Here is a 20,233-nt window from a genome sequence, read left to right as displayed (position 1 = left end):
AGTTTGATTTTTTAAAATTATATGATATTATATATGTACATATGTATGTAGAAAAGGTGTCAATAAAAGTCCGTTAAAAAGATTTAAAAAAAAATACATTGGTGTCGTTTTTGTTTTGAATTTAAGCAAAATATTGCCAATAGATGAAGAATTGTCACACGTTAGTTTGTTTAATTGGTTTATTTTTTTGTATATCAATCTGGATGTTATAGACCAAAACAAGAATTCAATGGTGTCGTTTGTTATTGTATATCATATTTGTATTTCATTCATTGTTTTGTACTTAACCGTCAGGCCGTAAGTTTCGCGTTTGAGTTGTTTTGCATTTGTTATGTAGGGTCTTTTCATAACTGACTATGCGGTGTGGGTCTTAATCATTGTTGAAGTCCGTCCGATGTTTTATAGTCGTTTATGTCTTTGTCATTTGGTCTCTGGTTGAGATTTGCCTCATTGGTAATCATACCACGTCTTCTTATGTGTATAAGCATCTCCCTTTTGTACTTCAGTGTATTGAGAGATATAATTTGAAGTATCGACAAATGTACACTAATTGCAGACAGACAGACAGATCAGAAAGTGTACACACGTTAAAACTCGTCGCTGTTAAGCTGATGAGCAAATATGAAGACAATGCAGTAGCGTTGTTTCTGATAAAAGTAACACAATTATAGTTAGACGATCGGACAAAAGAACAAATAAAGTGTTTTCAATATAGCTCTAATTCTAGACAAACAAGTACGCCAATATTCATACAGTTACGCCATATGAAAGGTAATGCAACTTATCTATTGATAAGACATCCTTGAATATTATTCTCTAATACTAGCTGCTGTACTTCCTATGAAATGTTATACTACAACTTCATTTTCAGTCGACTGAGGCAATTATGACATGAAATTGCACAAAACAGCTCAAACTATAGAACAAGAAGTACTCTTTTTAATCTAAATTTGAAAGATGATTATCTTTTGAATGTAAAAAGAAACAAATCCAAGTACGTCGGGGCCTTTTAAAGCTGACAGGTTTTGTCATTGTTGAAGGTTTTACGGTTATTAATTAATTGTATCACCTCACTTAATTTATAGTTGGTTCACATTTTGCCATGTTAGGGCCTTTGCAATAATGTTGGGTATCCTCTTTTGGTACATGAAGCAATTTAAAACTAATGTCAGACGGAGCTGCAACTTTATACTTCTATAAGATTTTTCTGTTTTGGCGTACATCTAATCTGCTGGGATCCTTTTTTATATCCTTTTTTATTATGAAAAGGTTCCTGTTCAAATTACGTTTCGTAAATGTTTAGCCTCATGTTTAGCACAAAAGTTTAGCGATTTTACGAATAACCATCTTATGAATTTTTATGATAAGTATCAACGCTTTGGAAAACACCTTCATATACTTGACAGCATAGTCTTGTACGGCGGGAATGATTACACGACGTTGGTGCGATTAAAACTTTATATAACGTAATTTAGCGCCATACTGGCAGACGTCGTAAAAAATTAAGGTATATGGCTTTTATTGAAAAAACAAGCACATGGACCCATATTTTTTTCTTTTGCAATCAATCAAGTACTGTTTAAAGAACACTACGCCAAATTTTCAAGAAAAAATCAACGATCAATTTTTTTCTGCACTTCCGAAAAGACGCAAAAATATGGTCAATTTCTTTATTTCGCATATATCAATCTAAATCCGGAAAATAATAATTTGGTTTAACCTTAAATTTGTTTCAGCATGTAGATGCCATGGATCAAGGGAACGTTTTACAAAAAACCTGGTTAAGTTATGACTTTTTGTTCAAAAGTATTGTTACTTTCTTTAAAAGTCATTATTTATGAATTTTCGGGAATTTTCTTCCAAATATGCAAATTTCGAACCAAATTATCTCAAAAAGTAAGTCATGAAGGTACTTTTTTCTTTTCATATTTGCAAAGTACACATTGAAATTGACCTACTATCAAAATTTTAGGAAAAAATCAACGAGGGTTCTCTACTGTATCATAATTAAGATGTATTGATGTTGATATGGAAAGTCTTGACATCGAAAAGGTTCAAATTATTTTAATAAGAAGAAATAGGATTTACTGGAAATATGCTATAAACGATAATGCAAATGCTAAACAGAAAAAGTGTGTACTTATTCAAAATTTAAAAACATCTGCAAAAGGGAAGCATATTTATGTCAAGTTAATAAATTTGATTTTCAGAATCGATAAATTACGTGTATATCAATTTAGAATCAGTGCTCATCAGATAGCTATTGAGAAAGGAAGATATAAAAAATCGATAAAGATAAAAGATTTTGTTGGCAGGGTAAAATTATGCAGGTAGGAGATGCATTTCATTTTTTAATAGAATGCATTGCATATGGAACTGAAGGAACATCATTTTATTCCGGTTAATGAGAAGCATTCAATAAAACTTGAACTTCCCTTATATTTCTGACAAAGTATGAACTATGGTTGATGTCATGTGAGTCTAAAATATTAATATGTCAGTATCAAGATTATAGGTACTTGTTTTTAAATATGAGAAAATTTACATTCTAGAAACTAAATATGTACATGCAGAAGTGATGTTGTTTTCTTCTTCTGTGTATAATAGAGAGGGTTAATATTTCATTTTTTTTTTTATTTTCAAACACCATCTAGTATAGAGTAACTGTAATTTAATCATTTATTTTTAATGTCATATATTTTATATAAAATATACGGGAAGTTTGCTTTCTCAAAAGATGCTAAGACAGGGCTATGAATCAATCAAATTAAGGGCATCACTCAAGACATTTTACGGTCGCCATCATCAGCTGATTGGCCATTATGACAAAAGTGTGTCAGAAATCATATCTGATATTCTTCCTCAGTCATAATAACCTTCCACCATTACCGAACTGAACAAAGAAATAACACGAAGGGTGCCATATACAGCTGATTTCACTCCCGGTTTTTAGTGGAGTTCGTGTTGTTTCTTATTTACTATTTATAACTGTTCTGTATAATTAATGCCATATCATATATAACATATGGTGTAGCAATCTCATCTTTTCATTGGATATTATGTTCGGAAACGGACCCTTAAATTTGATTCCATAAATGTTCCTATTCTTATTCTTATCGACAAAAGATGCATTTTTCGACTGTTTTTTTTTTTTTATAACAAAATGGATAGTTGTCATTATTAAACTTATATACATACACTTTTTTTTCTGAAGAAGGTTCTTTAATATGTCCACATTTTGAAGAAGTTTACTTTTTCCATCCTCCAGGAAGGAATTCGCCGACATATTTTCGGTATTCAAAGTGATCTCGACCTTACTAGCGTGACATGCCCTTCACGTAAAAACATGTCCGGCGGTGATCGCAATACGCATGGATCTGTAAGTCACTGAAATAAACTATTATCTGACTGTACATGTTATACACGTGCTAAATATCCATGATTCTTTGTTGATTGTTTACTATATGGTCACAATCGGTAAACTACGGCTTCAAAACACAACAATTAATGAGCTGCATTATTTTCATTTAATAACAGACAGAGAGAAAAACAAAATGACGATTACAAGATATTTTTGCGTAAAAAATGATAAAATCGTGCACAGAAGACTTAGTTTATGATAACATTTTTTTTAGCTAGGATCATGAAAACACGATTTTTATCAAGTTTTTATTTAATTCACATGTGCACTTTATTGTTGGACCTCGTGTCATCCTGAATGATACATTTTATTGTGTAATGCAATTGCTTAAGGAATAACGCGAGAAGTGCAATTAGCCAATCAAAATAACGTATTATAATGAAACATACATCTAATGTAATCATATATGCATGTATTGGTTCAAGAATTGGATAAACATTATTTTTCACCAGTCACTGACTCGTTTCATATATGATCTCAGTATATGACTAACAAGTCCATGGACCCCTCTTTTTTTAAAATGGCATTTATACATATGAAGATTATTTGTAACGATTTCAATGAAAAAGTCAAAGATGATATTTTTTCTATACCTTTGAAAAGTAAATAAATATACTGCAAAAAATGCCGTTTTTCTCTTAAAGATCGGATCATCATCCTTAAATTTGTTATTCTTTTGAAATCCGGAACATTTCTTTTGTCCGTATACGATCCAGTATTTTTATAAGTTTGGTAATTTCCGGTCAAGAAAACTATTTTTTGTTTGGTAATATTTTCTGATAAAATATATTATACAAGGAAAATAATTAATTTCACCCTATTTTCCATAATGCTATGAATTTTACATGTAACATATAAAATATATTTACGACAAATAAATGTTTGTATACCATCAAACTAAGAGGAATTTGCTTTTTTTATGTTGGGAACTAGACCCTAATATAACTACATTTTGCTAAACTAATGAAAAATAATGACATCTTGGAACAGATGGAAGTCTTTCAAGCAAAAACAAAAAATATCTGTTCAAGACTTCAAAGATATTTGTGTTATGTGTAAGAGATGCCCCATAAGAGCCATTTGGTACGTATACCAGGTTCTCTTTCATATGTCAACAATACATGGTCCGAGACCACAATTAATACACCTTATCGCTATTTGTCCACCATAACTGGATATCACACAGTTTCCCGTAAAATTATGACGTCATAAAACAAAATAGACGACAATTGTGGTCTCGGACCTAATACATGCAATATGGACATCAAATTCAAGTATAAAAATATATCTGCCTGCAGCAAAGTACAAAACATGAAAGTTGATCTCGGACAGGCACTTCCTGATTTTCTAGCACTATCAATTCAACACTAAAAAACTTCATGTTGACTTAATGAGGGGCCTGATGGGTTATTTTTGTTCTTTGTTAATGGTGCATTTTCGCTATGATGATCGTTTTTTCTACTGTTTTTTATATTTTCATGATCCAGGATTATGAAAATTATTTTCTGTGAAACGTGATTGACAAAAAAATCAACTTGTGAATCGATGAGACCCCCCATCAGACCCCTCCTAACAGTCAGAGCTCAGACATAAATAAGTCTGAATCTGCTTTTGACTTATAGATGTCTAAATTTGTAAGTTTTAGGATTTGTTTCCCTTTAATGCAAGACAAAATACGACTTAAATAAGTCAAATATTGTTAAGCAAGAGAAATGATTGACCAGAATCAAAAAGTTGCAAATATCAACTCCTACAAGTCGATAAGTTACCAAAATTGGTCAACTTCAAGACCCACGCATACTTATAAAAAGGTCATGCATCTAAATCAAATAATGACAACATTGAAAGCCAATGCCTTGTCTTCTAAAGAAAAATATGAATGAGAGTCTGAAAAATCGGGGATCATGTTAATTAACCTTACAATGCAACCACCTGGATCCACACTTATGAGGTAAAACATCTGTGTTTAGTAAGGATGTTCAATTAGATAATTAAATATAGATAGATCAAGTCCTTGTGAACTCTCAGACAGGTTTTTACTGTCAAAGGTGGTGTAGTTTGGCCACCAAGTCAAGTTAAGTTTTTTCATCAACATAAATAGACCTAAACAAGTCTGTCATTTTGTGACTTAGATAAGTCTAAAATTGAAAACACATTTTTATAAAGAATACATGTTTTGACTTCTTTAAGTCAAAAACAGAAATAGACTTGTTTATGTCTGAGCTCTGACTGCCTAAATGACAGACATAAAATTGAGAATGGATATGGGGAATATGTCAAAGAGACAACAACCCTACAAATGTACATGTTTAAACCCCCATCCCCCCAAAAAAAACATGAAAAAAAAACCAAACAAAAAAACAACATGAAATTAAACAAAAATTCTCAATTCAACATATTTTGTTTTCATGTTAACTTCATACGTGTACCTAATTCCCAGTTGAATAAATTTACTGCATAATTTTTTTTTATATGTCAAAGAGGTTATCATGGTTATAGAAAGTTGCTTCAATTGAGAAATAATTATACAAGAGACTGCAAAAAATCTTTATTAGTATAAGCATTAACCTGTCATCGAAGAATATTTAGATTAAAATGTACATTTTGTACCTCTTTTAACAGTCCTAACCTGGGATTCTGATTTGCATGTTAAAATACAGTATAATGAATCACATGCTGGATAACTCAACACATCTGGAATCATGTCTTTCACCGGAAAAGATTGTCAATTTCGCACTTATTTAAGTGTTTCCCCTAAAACACAAAAAGGGCATGGTAACTTAATTGAAAAACTTAATAATGACATCATTTACCAGATAGAAGGCACGTCTGTATTCCTGCTGTATTAAAAGTTTCCAGCACTTTCATAATCATCATTCTGTGGGGTAGTATAGAAATAATTTATGTTCCGTAAGTACTTAATCTTGATTCCCAACTTCTGAGGGAGCGTGACCATCTTGTTGGATTGTAATTTCCCAAATATTTTGTGCTGCAGTATAAAATAAAACTTTTTTACCCATTTCATGCATTTGCTCAACATGTGTTGGAAATGACGATGCATACATTCATGACATTTTTGTCACGTGGTGATGGTTGTCACATTACAGATTCATCTGAAAACCTTATACCTGGATACATTTATTTTTCAAACTTTTTGTTTCAGTTGTATATAAATATATAGATATGAAGATTTGGTATGATTGTCAAAATGACCCAACTTTCCATGAGAGACCAAAATGATGCAAAATGAGGATGTGGTGTGTAAGTGTAAAAGCATCCCAACAGTCAGAGGATGATCTAGCACTGACACACCAATTCCGATTGGAATAACTATTTTACAAATGTTTTACATCCCAGCTCTCTCCCTAAAAATATTTAATAATCTTGTTTTGATAACATACATGCCATTATATTGTGTTTTATATCAAATGTTTTAAAGAGGTGAGACTCTAATAAATTATTTGTTGTTGTTGTTGTTGCCAAATAAAGATGAATTATTGTAATTTTCTTTTACAGATCTAGATGAATAATCAAGATGGTGTTCTGTTCTGTGTTAAACTGCAAAATCCAATCAGGACAAGGTATTGCAATGTTCAAATTTCCTGAAAAAGATTTGGAAAGGAGACAAATTTGGATAGGCAAGGTGGCCTTGAAGAGAAAGGACTTTCAGCCATCACCATTTGCCCGTGTTTGTGCACGTCATTTTACCAATGACCAGTTTGTTATTGATCCCTCATTAGCTGTTTCTATTGGGTACAAACCGAAACAATTAAGATTAAAAGAAAAAGCTATTCCCACCATTTTTGACAACTATAGTGGAGGTATTGTATTGACAACACAAAAGCCATGGAGAACATGTACACGAACAAATTATAAAACTTCAACGTCAGAGAAAGGAATAAAGAGGAAAAAGAAATATATGTTTGCGGTAAGGCAACATGAAAGTATAAGAGGTATTACAGCTGTTATCCTAAGGCTAGCAAGTTAAAGGTTTGGTTGACTTGCTTGCTTTGTTTGCTCAAGCATTGTAATTAAGATGATATAAGTAAGCAGAGATAAACCGGTATATAGGTAAATAAGATTACTTGATAATGCCCAATCAAATTTAAATATAATGTGTACCAGTTTAATTCCACCTTTTTATATTGTTTTTAGATGTCAATCTTAATTACAATGCTTGATCAAACATTTATATGCTAACAACTGTAAAAATCTCATATGTATACTCAAAATATTTTCAATGACTTGACTTGACTTAATCCACTTCGTCCCAAGGGGGACATAGGGCGACTACAGTTTCTCTCCATTTCTTCCTGTCCTTGGCTATTCGTTTTGTTTCTTTCCAGGTCATCCCAATTTTACTCAGCTCGGTTGTTAGTCCCCTGCGCCAGGTGTTTTTTGGCCTTCCCCTTTTTCGATGTCCTTGGGGGTTCCATTCTAGGGCTTGCTTGGTAATGTGTGTGTCTTTTTTTCTTAGGGTATGCCCGATCCACTTCCACTTTCTTGCTCTTATTGTCTGGGTTGTTGGCTGTTGTTTGGTTCTTCTCCATAACTCATTGTTGGATATTTTGTTTGGCCATCTGATGTTGAGGATGTTTCTCAAACATTTATTTACAAAAGTTTGGATAGATTTGATGGATGCAGCTGTTTCTCTCCAGGTTTCTGATCCGTATAAGAGTACAGATTTGACATTGGTGGTAAATATCCTTAACTTTGTGCTTGTTCTTAAAGCATTACTCCTCCAAACAGGTTTAAGCATGGAAAATACCTGTTGAGCTTTCTTTTTTCTTGCCGATATGTCTTCGTCTGTGCCTCCTGATGTACTGACAATACTTCCAAGATAGGTGAATTGTTGAACATCTTCAACAGTAGAGTCGTCGATCTTAAGACAATCTTGCTGGTTTGTATTTAGCCTCATTGATTTGGTTTTCTGTGCGTTGATGTATAGGCCTGTTTCTTTTGCTACTGTTTCAAGACTTTTGGTCTGATGTTGTGCATCTTGAAAGCGATGGGATAGTGCACAAATGTCATCAGCAAATTCGAGATCTTCAAGACGTGTTGTGAGGGTCCATCCGATGCCTTTTGGATCTTTGTAGGCTGATTTACCAACCCAGTCAACTACTATTAGGAAAAGGAGAGGAGAGAGAAGACAACCTTGACGTACCCCAGTTGTAACAGGGAATGATTTGGTCATAGTTCCACCATGTATAACTTGACAGGAAAATTGGTCGTAAAGCAGTTTTATCATTTTGATGAAAATATTTTCAATGGAAGATCATAATTGGAATGTAAAATTCAATTTTCTTTTTTATGTTATTGCTCTTTTTTAGTCAAGATAAATAATTATGTCTTTTTCATGGAAAGGGTTAAGGTCACTGTACCAGTTTTGATCAGGTTTAAACACCAAAAAGAAATAGCTATAGGATTGCTATAACATGTTTTCATGTTTGATGATTAAATTCACATTGTGATTATACGAAGTTACCACCAGGTTGAAAATATATATGTTATTTACATACATGCAATTATTATTATTATATTTTATTCTTATATGATGTGCTTCTTTTGCTTTGTAAATAACATCGTGATAAAATTAAGAGATAATTGTATTGTATTTGAAGCTTTAAGGACGTCCATCGGTAGTTTTACTGTCGCAAATTTAGTTTACCTGGGGACACGTAGCGGAGACAGGTAAACGGGTATTTGCGACAGTAAAACTACCGATGGACGTCCAAAAAGCTTCAAATACAATACAATTATCTCTATTCTAATGCAAAACAAGTTCATAATTAAATTTCAATCATTATTTCAGTGTAAAATCTTCATTAAAGAAAATATGTTATCTTCTTTGGTCCCTACACTAGGTGACATCATAGGTATGCTTCCGGCGTCAAACATAAACACCGGGCGTTTTCTGGCTTCTGTGCCGCTTCAGAATGTAATAAAATTTCATAAAAAGAGGATTTTTAGGTGCAACATGTGAGTTTTATGGCTTATTATTGTAGAAATTACATGTCAATACATTCAGCAATTCAAAATGTCGGCTACCTTAGTTACAAACAAGGAGATAGAGAATTTTACGCTAACTGTCATCCAATCATAACCATTGATACAAACTAATTGCATTAGAATTGTTGATATATCTGTATATCTTTGTACCAAATAATTACAAGTTGTTGAAACATATGCAATTTGTGCACTTATCATTTTCTATTGACTAATTTGTAGGATGAAGACACTGAAGACAGTGACACTGTATCAAGTAGTGATACCGATTCTTACGTTGCACCAGAACATTCCTCCTTACAAGACAGTACTGAACAGCTGATTGATAAAACGCCTAAATCCATCGTAGAAAATGAGACAGTTTCAGAAACATTGAGTCAACCTATGGATTCAGCACCTAAATCTACAACTAGCAAAAAGAAGCCAAAGAAAACAGCATCAGAAATACTGCAAGCATGTAAACTTGAGGCTGATGAGATATATTCAATAAAGTCTAAATTACCTGAATTACAAAGTGAGTAATTCATGTAATTCAAGGGCTAAAATATATCTGGCAACAATTTTTTGTCATGTCTGCCATGAAAGTTGTATTTCTTTTCCTGGGATAATCATGATAATGGCTACATTGTATGTATGCGGCTGGATTAATATATTGTGTGTTTCCCCAATCCCTACCTACCCTTCCAAGCCAGGTATGGGTAGGTAGGTAGGGAAATAATTTCATTTTTTCCAAAATTAGCTGTCTGATTCATGTTCAATGATTTGACTCAAATCAGATCTTATTGTTTACCTTTTATGTGAGTGAAGAGGATTTTATTGTGAAAATAAGAAGATGTGGTATGATTGCCAATGAGACAACTGTCAACCAGAGACCAAATGACTTAGATTTAAACAACTATAGATAACCATACAGCTTCTTCACTGAGTGATACCCATACGGTATAGTTAGCTTTAGAGGACCAGACACAACAAAAAATGTAAAACAATATAAACAAGAAAACCAACAGCCTGATTAAAAAAAATATGTATGTACCAAACAACAGATACAGTCTTTTGGGGTGTATAGTGCGCATCCCTTTTATGGTCCGAAGTACTTGAGAAAAAAAAGTTTCTTAGTTGTAAGATACTCATAGACATTTTTCGGAAAAGTCACAGCCACAATATAATAGATTATTAATGTTGATTTGAATTTCTTTTACAGATAAGAAAAGAAAAAAAGTGATATGTGCTATGTCAAGAAAGAATGCTACACAATCACCAAACTTTGTTGAGAAGAGAGTACTGGCAGCTAATGGCCTGGGTGATAGAGTGGTAGAATTCCCTGTTGATGGAGACTCAGAGGATGTCACTTCTTCAATATTAAGGTACACAAAAGATACATAGCATTGACAAATGAAAATGTAGAGTATAATGTTAAGGTTCCTATAATTATATAAGATACATAGTAGGATTAAATGGTAATGTATTACAATGTATTAATGTAGAGTATTTTGTTTATAAGGCAGAAACCTAAATTTGAATAAAATGACAAAGTTCAATTAAGTTTTAAACAAAACATATAATTTTTGAAGGCTTATTTAATGTTCTGGACAAAAAAATTAATGACACATCAGAAGATCACAAATAACATATAGTGTTCCAATATATTACTAGTTCTTTTGTTCTTTATGTTGGTTGACATAAATGACGATTGGATAATTTTACATTTCAGGGAATTTCCCAAACTTCAAGAAGGTGGTGGATTCATCATGTACTGGGCAGACGAGAATAGTCGTAATTTGATATTTCTGGCCTCTAGTGAAGAAAGTTGTAATGTTGACTTACTCTTCCAAATGCATTGTGGAAGTGTTTACATCAAACCTGCCAAGAATGATTTGGAGATAAATAAAGATTTAATATATTACCAAGGCGATAGTGAAACTTGGGGTGAATGTCAGATTTGTGGGAAATTGTTCTTACTGGAATACATTGAGGACCATGTAAACAAATGCAGGGTAGGAACTGAAATTATGTGGTTTATCAGACAAATTTTTTTTTACTTTCTATTGAATTTACATACTTAAAATTCAGAAATTTGTGTGTGCATTTATCATATTTCTCGCAATTTTTGAGAATATGCCCCATATGAATAATGCTAGGTGGGCCTGAATTTACCTCAAAGTTGGTCATCAGGTGCAAAAAGCATCAATTTTACAGATTTTTTGTCCCATTTTTTTTACCTGAAAGACCAAAATATGCTGATTTATGCATCCATCTGTACAGTCTGCACATAGAGTGGACCCCAGTGAACACATTTATCACAACAGTTCCTTGGTCAGAGTGAATAAAATGCAACTTTTATATTTCCAATACCTATTGTTACAATTTTCGAAATACTGTGGATTCATTATTATTCATTGGACAAATGTTGGATACCAATTTTCTTGGTTTTCAATAGTCCAGATAATCATGCCGTCTTCTGAGGGTATTTTTATATTTGGATTTTTTTAGTTCCCTCATTGACACAGGAGTGCGTCCAAAATTTTTTATAAAATAGCCGTCCAAGGCGTCATAATTATTTGGACTAGGTTTTCAAGGGTACAGGAGAACCATGAATTTAAGTGTTCAAAGAATTACAAATTTTCTATCAGGTTGTATACAGACTTTGGCAAAACCACGAAATTACACCTCTATGATGATGAAAAGGCAAGTTTTCTGCAGTCCATGAAAATTGGTACCCATGAAAATAAATGAATCCATAGAAATAAAAACATCACACAAATTTCTGATTTACGAGTAATCCCTTCTCAATCTTTGTGTCAATTTCTGTTATTTTGGAAATCATTATTCCATTAACTAAAAGTAATCACCCAGGAGGAGAAACACAAGTATTATTTTTTTATAAAGCTTCTTCAGTACTAGTTTTCATGTACTTAGTGAATTTAACTGTAAATAAGAGGATAAATAGGAGAAAAATTTGTTTACATGTACTTAGAGAATTTAACTGTAAATAAGAGGATAAATAGGAGAAAAATTTGTTTACATGTACTTAGAGAATTTAACTGTAAATAAGAGGATAAATAGGAGAAAAATTTCTATGTACTAGTAAAGAACCATTTATATTTGCAGACTCATTATGATGACATGCTGCTGAAAGAATTAGATATGAAAGGAGAAGCCAACATTCCTTCACCAGTTACAGAGCTTCAACTATCTGTCACCAGTAATCATGTGACAACAAAATTTGATACTACAACCACAGTAGAGCCACAGCATCCTACTTCAGACATAAATCCAGGATCAGTGGATACACAGGTAGTAGAGAAGATACAACAACAATACTGTAAACTAACTTATTTTTCTTTATACTTTTTCCCCATTTGGGAGGGGGTTGATGGGGGGTTTTCATTACAGTTCACGAAATGTTAAATTTGCTGATCACACTTCATAGGAAATACAATAAAACTGTTCACGAAAAGCAACAGTTGAACACCTTCAATCGCTGTTCCCAAAAAACCTTTAACATGGAGCAAGTTTATCAAATTGAATTGAAAACAAGTCATGAAAAATACCCTAATCACCAGTCACAGATAATAAATCCATGAAAAATGAAAAATGAATCATGGAAAGCAGATATCCACCGTCACAAAGGAGAAATTAATCTATCAGCCCCCTCATTTGGGGCGTCTAGCCACTTCATAAGTATTTATTTTTTTGATTTTCATGCTGTATTTATTTAAGGATGATCGAAGTTTTAAATATTCACGACTATATATAATTGCATAGTTTTTGTCGAGCCTGCAACTTTTGTTGCAGAAAGCTCGACATAGGGATAGTGATCCGGCGGCGGCGGCGGTCTTAGCTCACTTCTTAAAAGCTATATATTTTAGAAGGTGGAAGACCTGGATGCTTCATATTTTGTATATAGATGCCTCATGTTACGAAGTTTCCGTCAGTCACATGTCCATTGTCCTTGACCTCATTTTCATGGTTCAGTGACCACTTGAAAAAAAAGTTCAGAATTTTTGCAATGTTAAATTCTCTCTTACTGTAAGTAATAGGATAACTATATTTAGTATGTGCGTACCTTGCAAGGTCCTCATGCCCGTCAGACAGTTTTCACTTGACCTCAACCTCATTTCATGGATCAGTGAACAAGGTTAAGTTTTGGTGGTCAAGTCCATATCTCAGATACTATAAGCAATAGGTCTAGTATATTCAGTGTATGGAAGGACTGTAAGGTATACATGTCCAACTGGCAGGTGTCATCTGACCTTGACCTCATTTTCATGGTTCAGTGGTTATAGTTAAGTTTTTGTGTTTCGGTCTGTTTTTCTCATACTTTATGCAATAGGTCTACTATATTTGTTGTATGGAATGATTGTAAGGTGTACAAGTCTAGCGGGCAGATGTCATCTGACCTTGACCTCATTTTCATGGTTCAGTGGTTATAGTTAAGTTTTTGTGTTTTGGTCTGTTTTTCATACTTTATGCAATAGGTTTACTATATTTGTTGTATGGAATGATTGTAAGTTGTACATGTCTAGCGGGCAGATGTCATCTGACCTTGACCTCATTTTCATGGTTCAGTGGTCAAAGTTAAGTTTTTGAGTTTTGGTCTTTTTATCTAATACTATATGTCATAGGTCAACTATATTTTGTGTATGGAAATATTTTATGATCTATATGTCAGTCGTGCAGGTTTTATTTGACCTTGACCTGGTTTTCAAGGTTCATTGCTCAGTGTTAAGTTTTTGTGTTTTGGTCTGTTTTCTTAAACTATAAGCAATAGGTCAACTATATTTGTTGTATGGAAGCATTGTTAGCTGTACATGTCTGCCTGGCATATGGTTCAACTGTCCTTGATCCCATTTTCATGGTTCATGTTAAGTCTATGTGACAGTTGTAATAAAGCTTTAGATTTAGGAGTATCAACATTATATCAATGATTAGTAAAGAAGGCGAGACATTTCTGTGTGTGCACTCTTGTTTAAGTCGCAAAAATTGTGAAAATAGATCACTTGCCAAAATGATTTGGTTTACAGTAGTAGGACTCATCAATTGACCATTGATCTAGAAAAGAAATGATGCCCATACAAAAATAGGTCACCATCACATTAATTAAACACATGAGAGAAGATTTCAATCAAATTTTCCATCAGGTTTTACGCTTTTTGAATGTTTCAAATTGATTTATATTTAAAATAAGTAAAGATATAGATCAAGTTGATATATAACATAAATGGGGAAATTTCATTTTGAAAACATTCCTAATACCTGGCTTGTTGAAAGTGTCTTTGTAGAAATTCAAAACTTTTACCCATGTAAAGTTTTTGATTTTTGGAAGTTCTTTGTTTTTATTGAACTTAATTACAGATAAATCAAAAGAAAAGAGTATAAGGTAAACATATACATATTTGTTTATACATGTATAATGGCTTCTATGTAAAGAATTTCCTGTATTGTTGATTTTTGTAGCTTGGTAATTCACTTATCAATCAGACACAGACTATTAAAATTCAGCAGGTTTTGGGGTAAGATTTTATATGTTATTTTATATGTTCCTTGTAAGATTTGAAGATATAACTTTTGTCCTGCTTAACTTGTATGATGATCTGACCATACATGATATTTAATATATATAAAATAAGGAGATTTGATCTGATTGCCATTGATATTATCCACAGGAGTTCATATAAGCAATTATAGGTCACTGTACAGCCTTCAATGAGAAAAAATAAGTTCCTCATCTGTTTCTGTTGTGAGTTTTAACTGCTTTAAGCTTATTGATAAAGTCATATTCAAGGCAGAAATAGGTTACTACATGTATGTCCTAAATTAATGCTATTATACTTTAGCTTTATACTATATTCATAAACTGTATGTGTACAGCAAATATCCACTTTTGAGAAAGTTCACTATAATTCAAAGAATTTTGAAACTTATTAACTTAATTTTGTTCCTCTTTCCATGCCAAAAATTTGTTTTAACGTTTAAGTAAACATTTCATATAAAAAGAAGATGTGGTATGATTGCCAAAATATGCTGAAAACTATGAACGAAAAACAATAATATATCACAGCAACAGACAAAAACCACTGAATAACAGGCTCTGGGTCAGGCACATATGATACAGAATGTTGCAGAGTTAATTTTTTTAAGGCATTACAGGCTTTTTACAGCAGAATGCATTGAGTGTGTAGTTACAGGTTACATCTTTGGTTGTCCTGATTGCTAGCTGAACAGTGAATTCATTATTAAGTTAGGTAAACTACCCTCCTTTAATAGTAGACTAGTCCGACAAATAAACAATTTATATGTCTGTATGACTAGACTACTTCGAAAGGAGGGTAGTATACATAACCTAATGACTTCACTGCAGACAGCTAACAAGCAAGCTAATCAAAGATTTTACCTTTGCCTTCACACTCAATGCAATGTGCTGTAACTCTCACATAATGTATATTTACAGTGTTGAATAATTTGAAATTTACCTTCAGCTGTATCTTCGTATTCAGGATATCATCCTGCCAAAAAAAGACTAAATTGACAGTCTGTTTTAACTGTTTAAAACCTAACAAATTGGTCTGATTCAGTTACTCTAGTAACAACTGATCAGAGGTACTTCAATTCACACATATTTAACTTAAAATTGACATGTATTTAGATTTGTGCTAAATTTCTGTTCTTTGGTAAATATAATATTTCTGAATGCTTTATTCTCAAACTAATTATACTTTATTTCAGTTCAAAGAGCGGACCAGGTGATAAACCTGATCAGATGTTAGTCGTTACTCAAGATCCAGGCTATGTAGATAGCCTTAGAAGTAATTTCTTTGCAATGCAACAAGAGAAACAGTTATGTGATGTGCTGCTGAAAGGGGCAGATAACTCCTACATTAATGCTCACAAACTTGTCCTCCTGGCCAGTGGGAGCCCATATTTCCATAACTTGTTATCCGGTCCTCAATCAGCCACCTGTAATCCACAGGTCATTGACTTTACACTCTATCCTTTTCCCGTTTTAGAATCGTTGATAAGGTATCTTTATACCGGTGAAATTATGATTCCTCGACCACTTGTCAGTAAATTTAATAATCTTTGTGGCGTGTTGAAATTGAATGCCCAAAATCTTTTAAAACATTGTTTTGCATCGTTTCCTCCTATAGGTAACTATACAGTCAGTTTACTTGGTGCTAAGAAATCAGATTCCATAGAACATGTAGAAGAGAATGCTAATTTAAGTTATTTAAAATCAAACCGATTTGTCACTGCACCGAAAAGGCTTTCTGAAAAACTTAGAGACATTATTGAAAAGAATGAAAAACTGTTTAAAGATGTTGGTATGAACAGTAACGCTAATTCAAAACTTAAAAGTAAACAAAAAAGAAGCTTTGACATTTCACAAGAGGAATACCCAATAGGCAATGTGATGGTAAAATCTACAGTACCTAGTTTAATAGTAACAGAGGAGCAGATTTGTGTAAAGACAGAACAGGAAGATATATCTGTGGAACATTCCTATACAAACACTGAGAATGCTAGCCCCATGTTTAACATCAGTCAAGAAAATGACACACAGACTATGTTGAACAATGATTACCTTGAAGAAGATAACACCAACAAACTTAAATTTAAAACAAATTGTGACATAACATTAGTGTCCGAAGGTCACACTGTAGATAATATATCTGATGTCGTTGTAAAAGTGGAAAACGTAGACATGGAATCGGAAAATATTCACAGTGATTATGAATCTAAAACAATGAATTTAGAATCAGAAAGTTCACACAGTCATTATGTCCCAGATATAGTGATAAAAACAGAGCCATGTGATGATGACTATTGGCAAAAGAGGCCTGAATTAGGATTAGAGTTAGAAACAGAAAGTTACGAAGGATTGGGCAGTGTTACAGTAAAGGAGGAACCAATGACATGATAGAAATTACAGAGTGGAAGAAGCAGTTTTATGAATATGTTTGAAAAATTAAACAATTCTGTACATTTTGGAAAATTGTTATCTTAAAATTCAAGGATAGAGATTACAGAGTGGAAGAAAGAAGCAGTTCCATAACTATATTTGAAAAAAAACAAACAATTCTGTTCATTTTGCAGGAAGTAGAAATCTGATTTTTTGCTTAAACTCAATTCATGCTTCAGAACTGAGGAAGGCATTGTCTAATTATAAACATGATGTTATACATTAGGGACTGGATGGGGTGCTTCTATTATGAAATTGTTATTTTTGTAGTCCATTTTTCTATATCTTTTTTGCATCCTAATCTCAATTCTTGATATTTAATTCACATTATTCTCTGTTTTTAATTTTTTGTACTCATTATTCTTAGTTCTTTAAACCACACCCAGATCATCACACATGCATGTCTTAGTTTTAAAATTTCAGTTACACAGCCAACATCAGGAAGTGTGGCTGTTTTAGACATTTTTGACCAATATGATATATTTACACTCCTAGTTGGAAAGGGTTACAACTAAATTAAGTTTTTTTTTATGAAAATAAGAGTCATTAAAAGTATGAGATCTTTTTAATTTAGCTGCTTGTCTATGTATAATATTATTATGAAATGTTATTTGCTCTAATATAATCTGTACAATTGCAATATCATTTCATCTTGGAGAATATCTAAGAGAATGTTTTTGTTATGCCTTTTACTTATCATGCTTATTTTGATCTTTCATTGTTTTTATATTTGTATATTTATTTATATCTTAACGATAATTTCTTTATCCACAGATGGAATTTTATAGAATAAGGAGTAGGAAAATAAAAAAATCTTGTCCTCCAAATTTTTTAAACAAATGATAAAAATTGTATGTTTTAAGATATACATTTTTTTCAGTGTATGTATAGAGAACTGATTGGGTAATTTATCTCACATTCTGTCTAGGTGAGAAAAATTCTGCATTGGCAAGTATTTTATCAATTATTTATCGCTAAATTTATTTCAGTTAATAATTCTTATACTATAGATATAGCTTTTTATGCCAACTCCATTTTGAGTCAAAATAAGATTTTCCTGAATTTTCTACAGTTTTTGTGTACAATATTTTTACACATGTTGCAGGTACAATACTGTTGTTAACATTTATAAAATTTTATGATACATTGTTACTTATGTTATTTCAAATGTTACAATGTACTCTATGTCGTTGAGGTGATGAGTACACATTTTAACATTAAATTATAAAAAAAAATGTACAAAACAGTTTGTTGGTATCAGATTGTATGAACCTTTGTTATTAGTAGCATTTTTAATAAGCAACAATTGTCTTTTCATGTTTTGAGTCCCCTACTGACAAAGTTGAAGGGAACTTTAGTTTTGCACTCCCCATTTGTCTGTCTATCTGCCAGTCTGGCAAATAAGTTTTCCTGTCTTTTTTAACTCACCTGGTCGAAAGGGCCAAGTGAGCTTTTCTCATCACATGGTGTCCGTTGTTGGTCTTCCATCATGGCATCTGTCGTTGTCGTCTGTATATCTATTTGTCCAATGAAGTTCTAACTTTTTCTAAAAAACAACAGACGAAAGCTCCCTGAAATATGTATTCAGTCTTTTGAAACTGTAATACCTTCTGATCTATTTTCCCAAACTCTTTACTTCCTGTAATGTTGAAATTTCGTTGCATTTTCCTAGGGAAAACTGAAAAGATTTTTCTGAAATTGTTATCAGGTATCATGTGAGCATGGGTAATTATGCGTTATAAGATTCATTGTTTATCAACTTCTCTATCTTAGACTATTCTAATACATAATGACCATTAATGACAGTTTAATCTACTTTTCTATGTAACTACACATATAAAGAGCCTCCTGAAATTTGTAACCTGGCTTCATGAAAACATTCTTTACTCTGTGATAAGTTCCAAATTTTATTACTCATCAACTTCCTGTTAACAAAAGTCCTTAAGCAGGGGTATTATTAGTAAGCAGTTGGTCTAAGTTTTACTTGTTATAAAATCTTTTAGTGCTGTCTTGCCTGCGATAAAAGTTACAGTGTGCGCGACACGGCACACATTGCAAAACATTGGGGTGACTTTCAGGCAGTGGCTGCAGCTCTGGCTGAAACTTTGTTTTTACCTTTATTTCAGAAGATAGAAGACACCAATGCGTCATATATTATATATAGACACGTTATATTATTAAGTTTCCGTCTGTCCCTGAGACAGAGTTCATCTGACCTCGACCTCATTTCATGGATCACTTAAGTGATAAGGTCCGTTTTCTTGAGATACTATAAGCAGTGAGTAAATTATATTTGGCGCATTGAGTGATGGGAAGATGAACTTGTATCTCTGGCTGGTATTATCTGACATTAACCTCATTTTTATGGTTCATTGCTCTATGTTCTTTTTTCAGTGTGTGTTTTTTTTTTATAGTACTTTAGTAATAGGCCTACTTGATTTGATGTACGTAATGATTGCAAAATCTACATGTGTGTCTGGCCGGTATCATCTCACCATATCTCGATTTTCACAGTTCATTGGTTTATAGTAAGTTGTGTTTTGATCTTTTTTTTGAATACTTTAAGTAATATGTCGACTATACTTTGTGTATGGAATGATTGTGAGTTGTACATGTCTGTCTGGCAGGTTTAATCTGAAAAATACAATGTCTCTTAAGTAATCTATGGCTGCATAGTTATGTCGTCGTTTAGTATTTTTGATACATTTGCTAGTTAATTTTCATTTAATTTTGATCTTGTGTTAAGTGCACATGCTATTTTCTACTTACTTAATGCATATGAGTAAGGAGATGTTGTATGATTGCAAATGAAATAACTATTCACCAAAACCCTACAGAAAAGGATG

General features: G+C 32.6%; 1 protein-coding gene across 1 annotated transcript; it reads left to right on the top strand.

The window, feature by feature from the left end:
* Nucleotides 1-4,120: 4,120 nt before the first annotated feature.
* LOC139528656 (uncharacterized) lies at nucleotides 4,121-18,631 on the top strand. The gene is made up of 8 exons (XM_071324749.1): nucleotides 4,121-4,187; nucleotides 6,938-7,349; nucleotides 9,650-9,941; nucleotides 10,629-10,791; nucleotides 11,139-11,421; nucleotides 12,536-12,721; nucleotides 14,885-14,940; nucleotides 16,154-18,631. Exons 2-8 carry the CDS (start codon nucleotides 6,957-6,959, stop codon nucleotides 17,343-17,345), a joined length of 2,565 nt encoding a protein of 854 aa, XP_071180850.1. The 5' UTR covers nucleotides 4,121-4,187; nucleotides 6,938-6,956; the 3' UTR covers nucleotides 17,346-18,631.
* The last annotated feature ends 1,602 nt before the right edge of the window (nucleotides 18,632-20,233 follow it).

This window comes from Mytilus edulis, chromosome 6, assembly GCF_963676685.1.
Source record: "Mytilus edulis chromosome 6, xbMytEdul2.2, whole genome shotgun sequence".
In the NCBI taxonomy this organism is placed as follows: domain Eukaryota; kingdom Metazoa; phylum Mollusca; class Bivalvia; order Mytilida; family Mytilidae; genus Mytilus; species Mytilus edulis.
This window is presented reverse-complemented; position numbering and strand designations above follow the sequence as displayed.

Bases quoted from the DNA above. Each gene is read 5' to 3' on its own strand.
- LOC139528656 (XM_071324749.1), top strand. From the start codon at position 6,957: ATGGTGTTCTGTTCTGTGTTAAACTGCAAAATCCAATCAGGACAAGGT. The intron at 9,942-10,628 runs GTGAGTAATTCA...TTTCTTTTACAG, and splicing joins TAAATTACCTGAATTACAAA to ATAAGAAAAGAAAAAAAGTG. The intron at 12,722-14,884 runs GTAGTAGAGAAG...TGATTTTTGTAG, and splicing joins CAGGATCAGTGGATACACAG to CTTGGTAATTCACTTATCAA.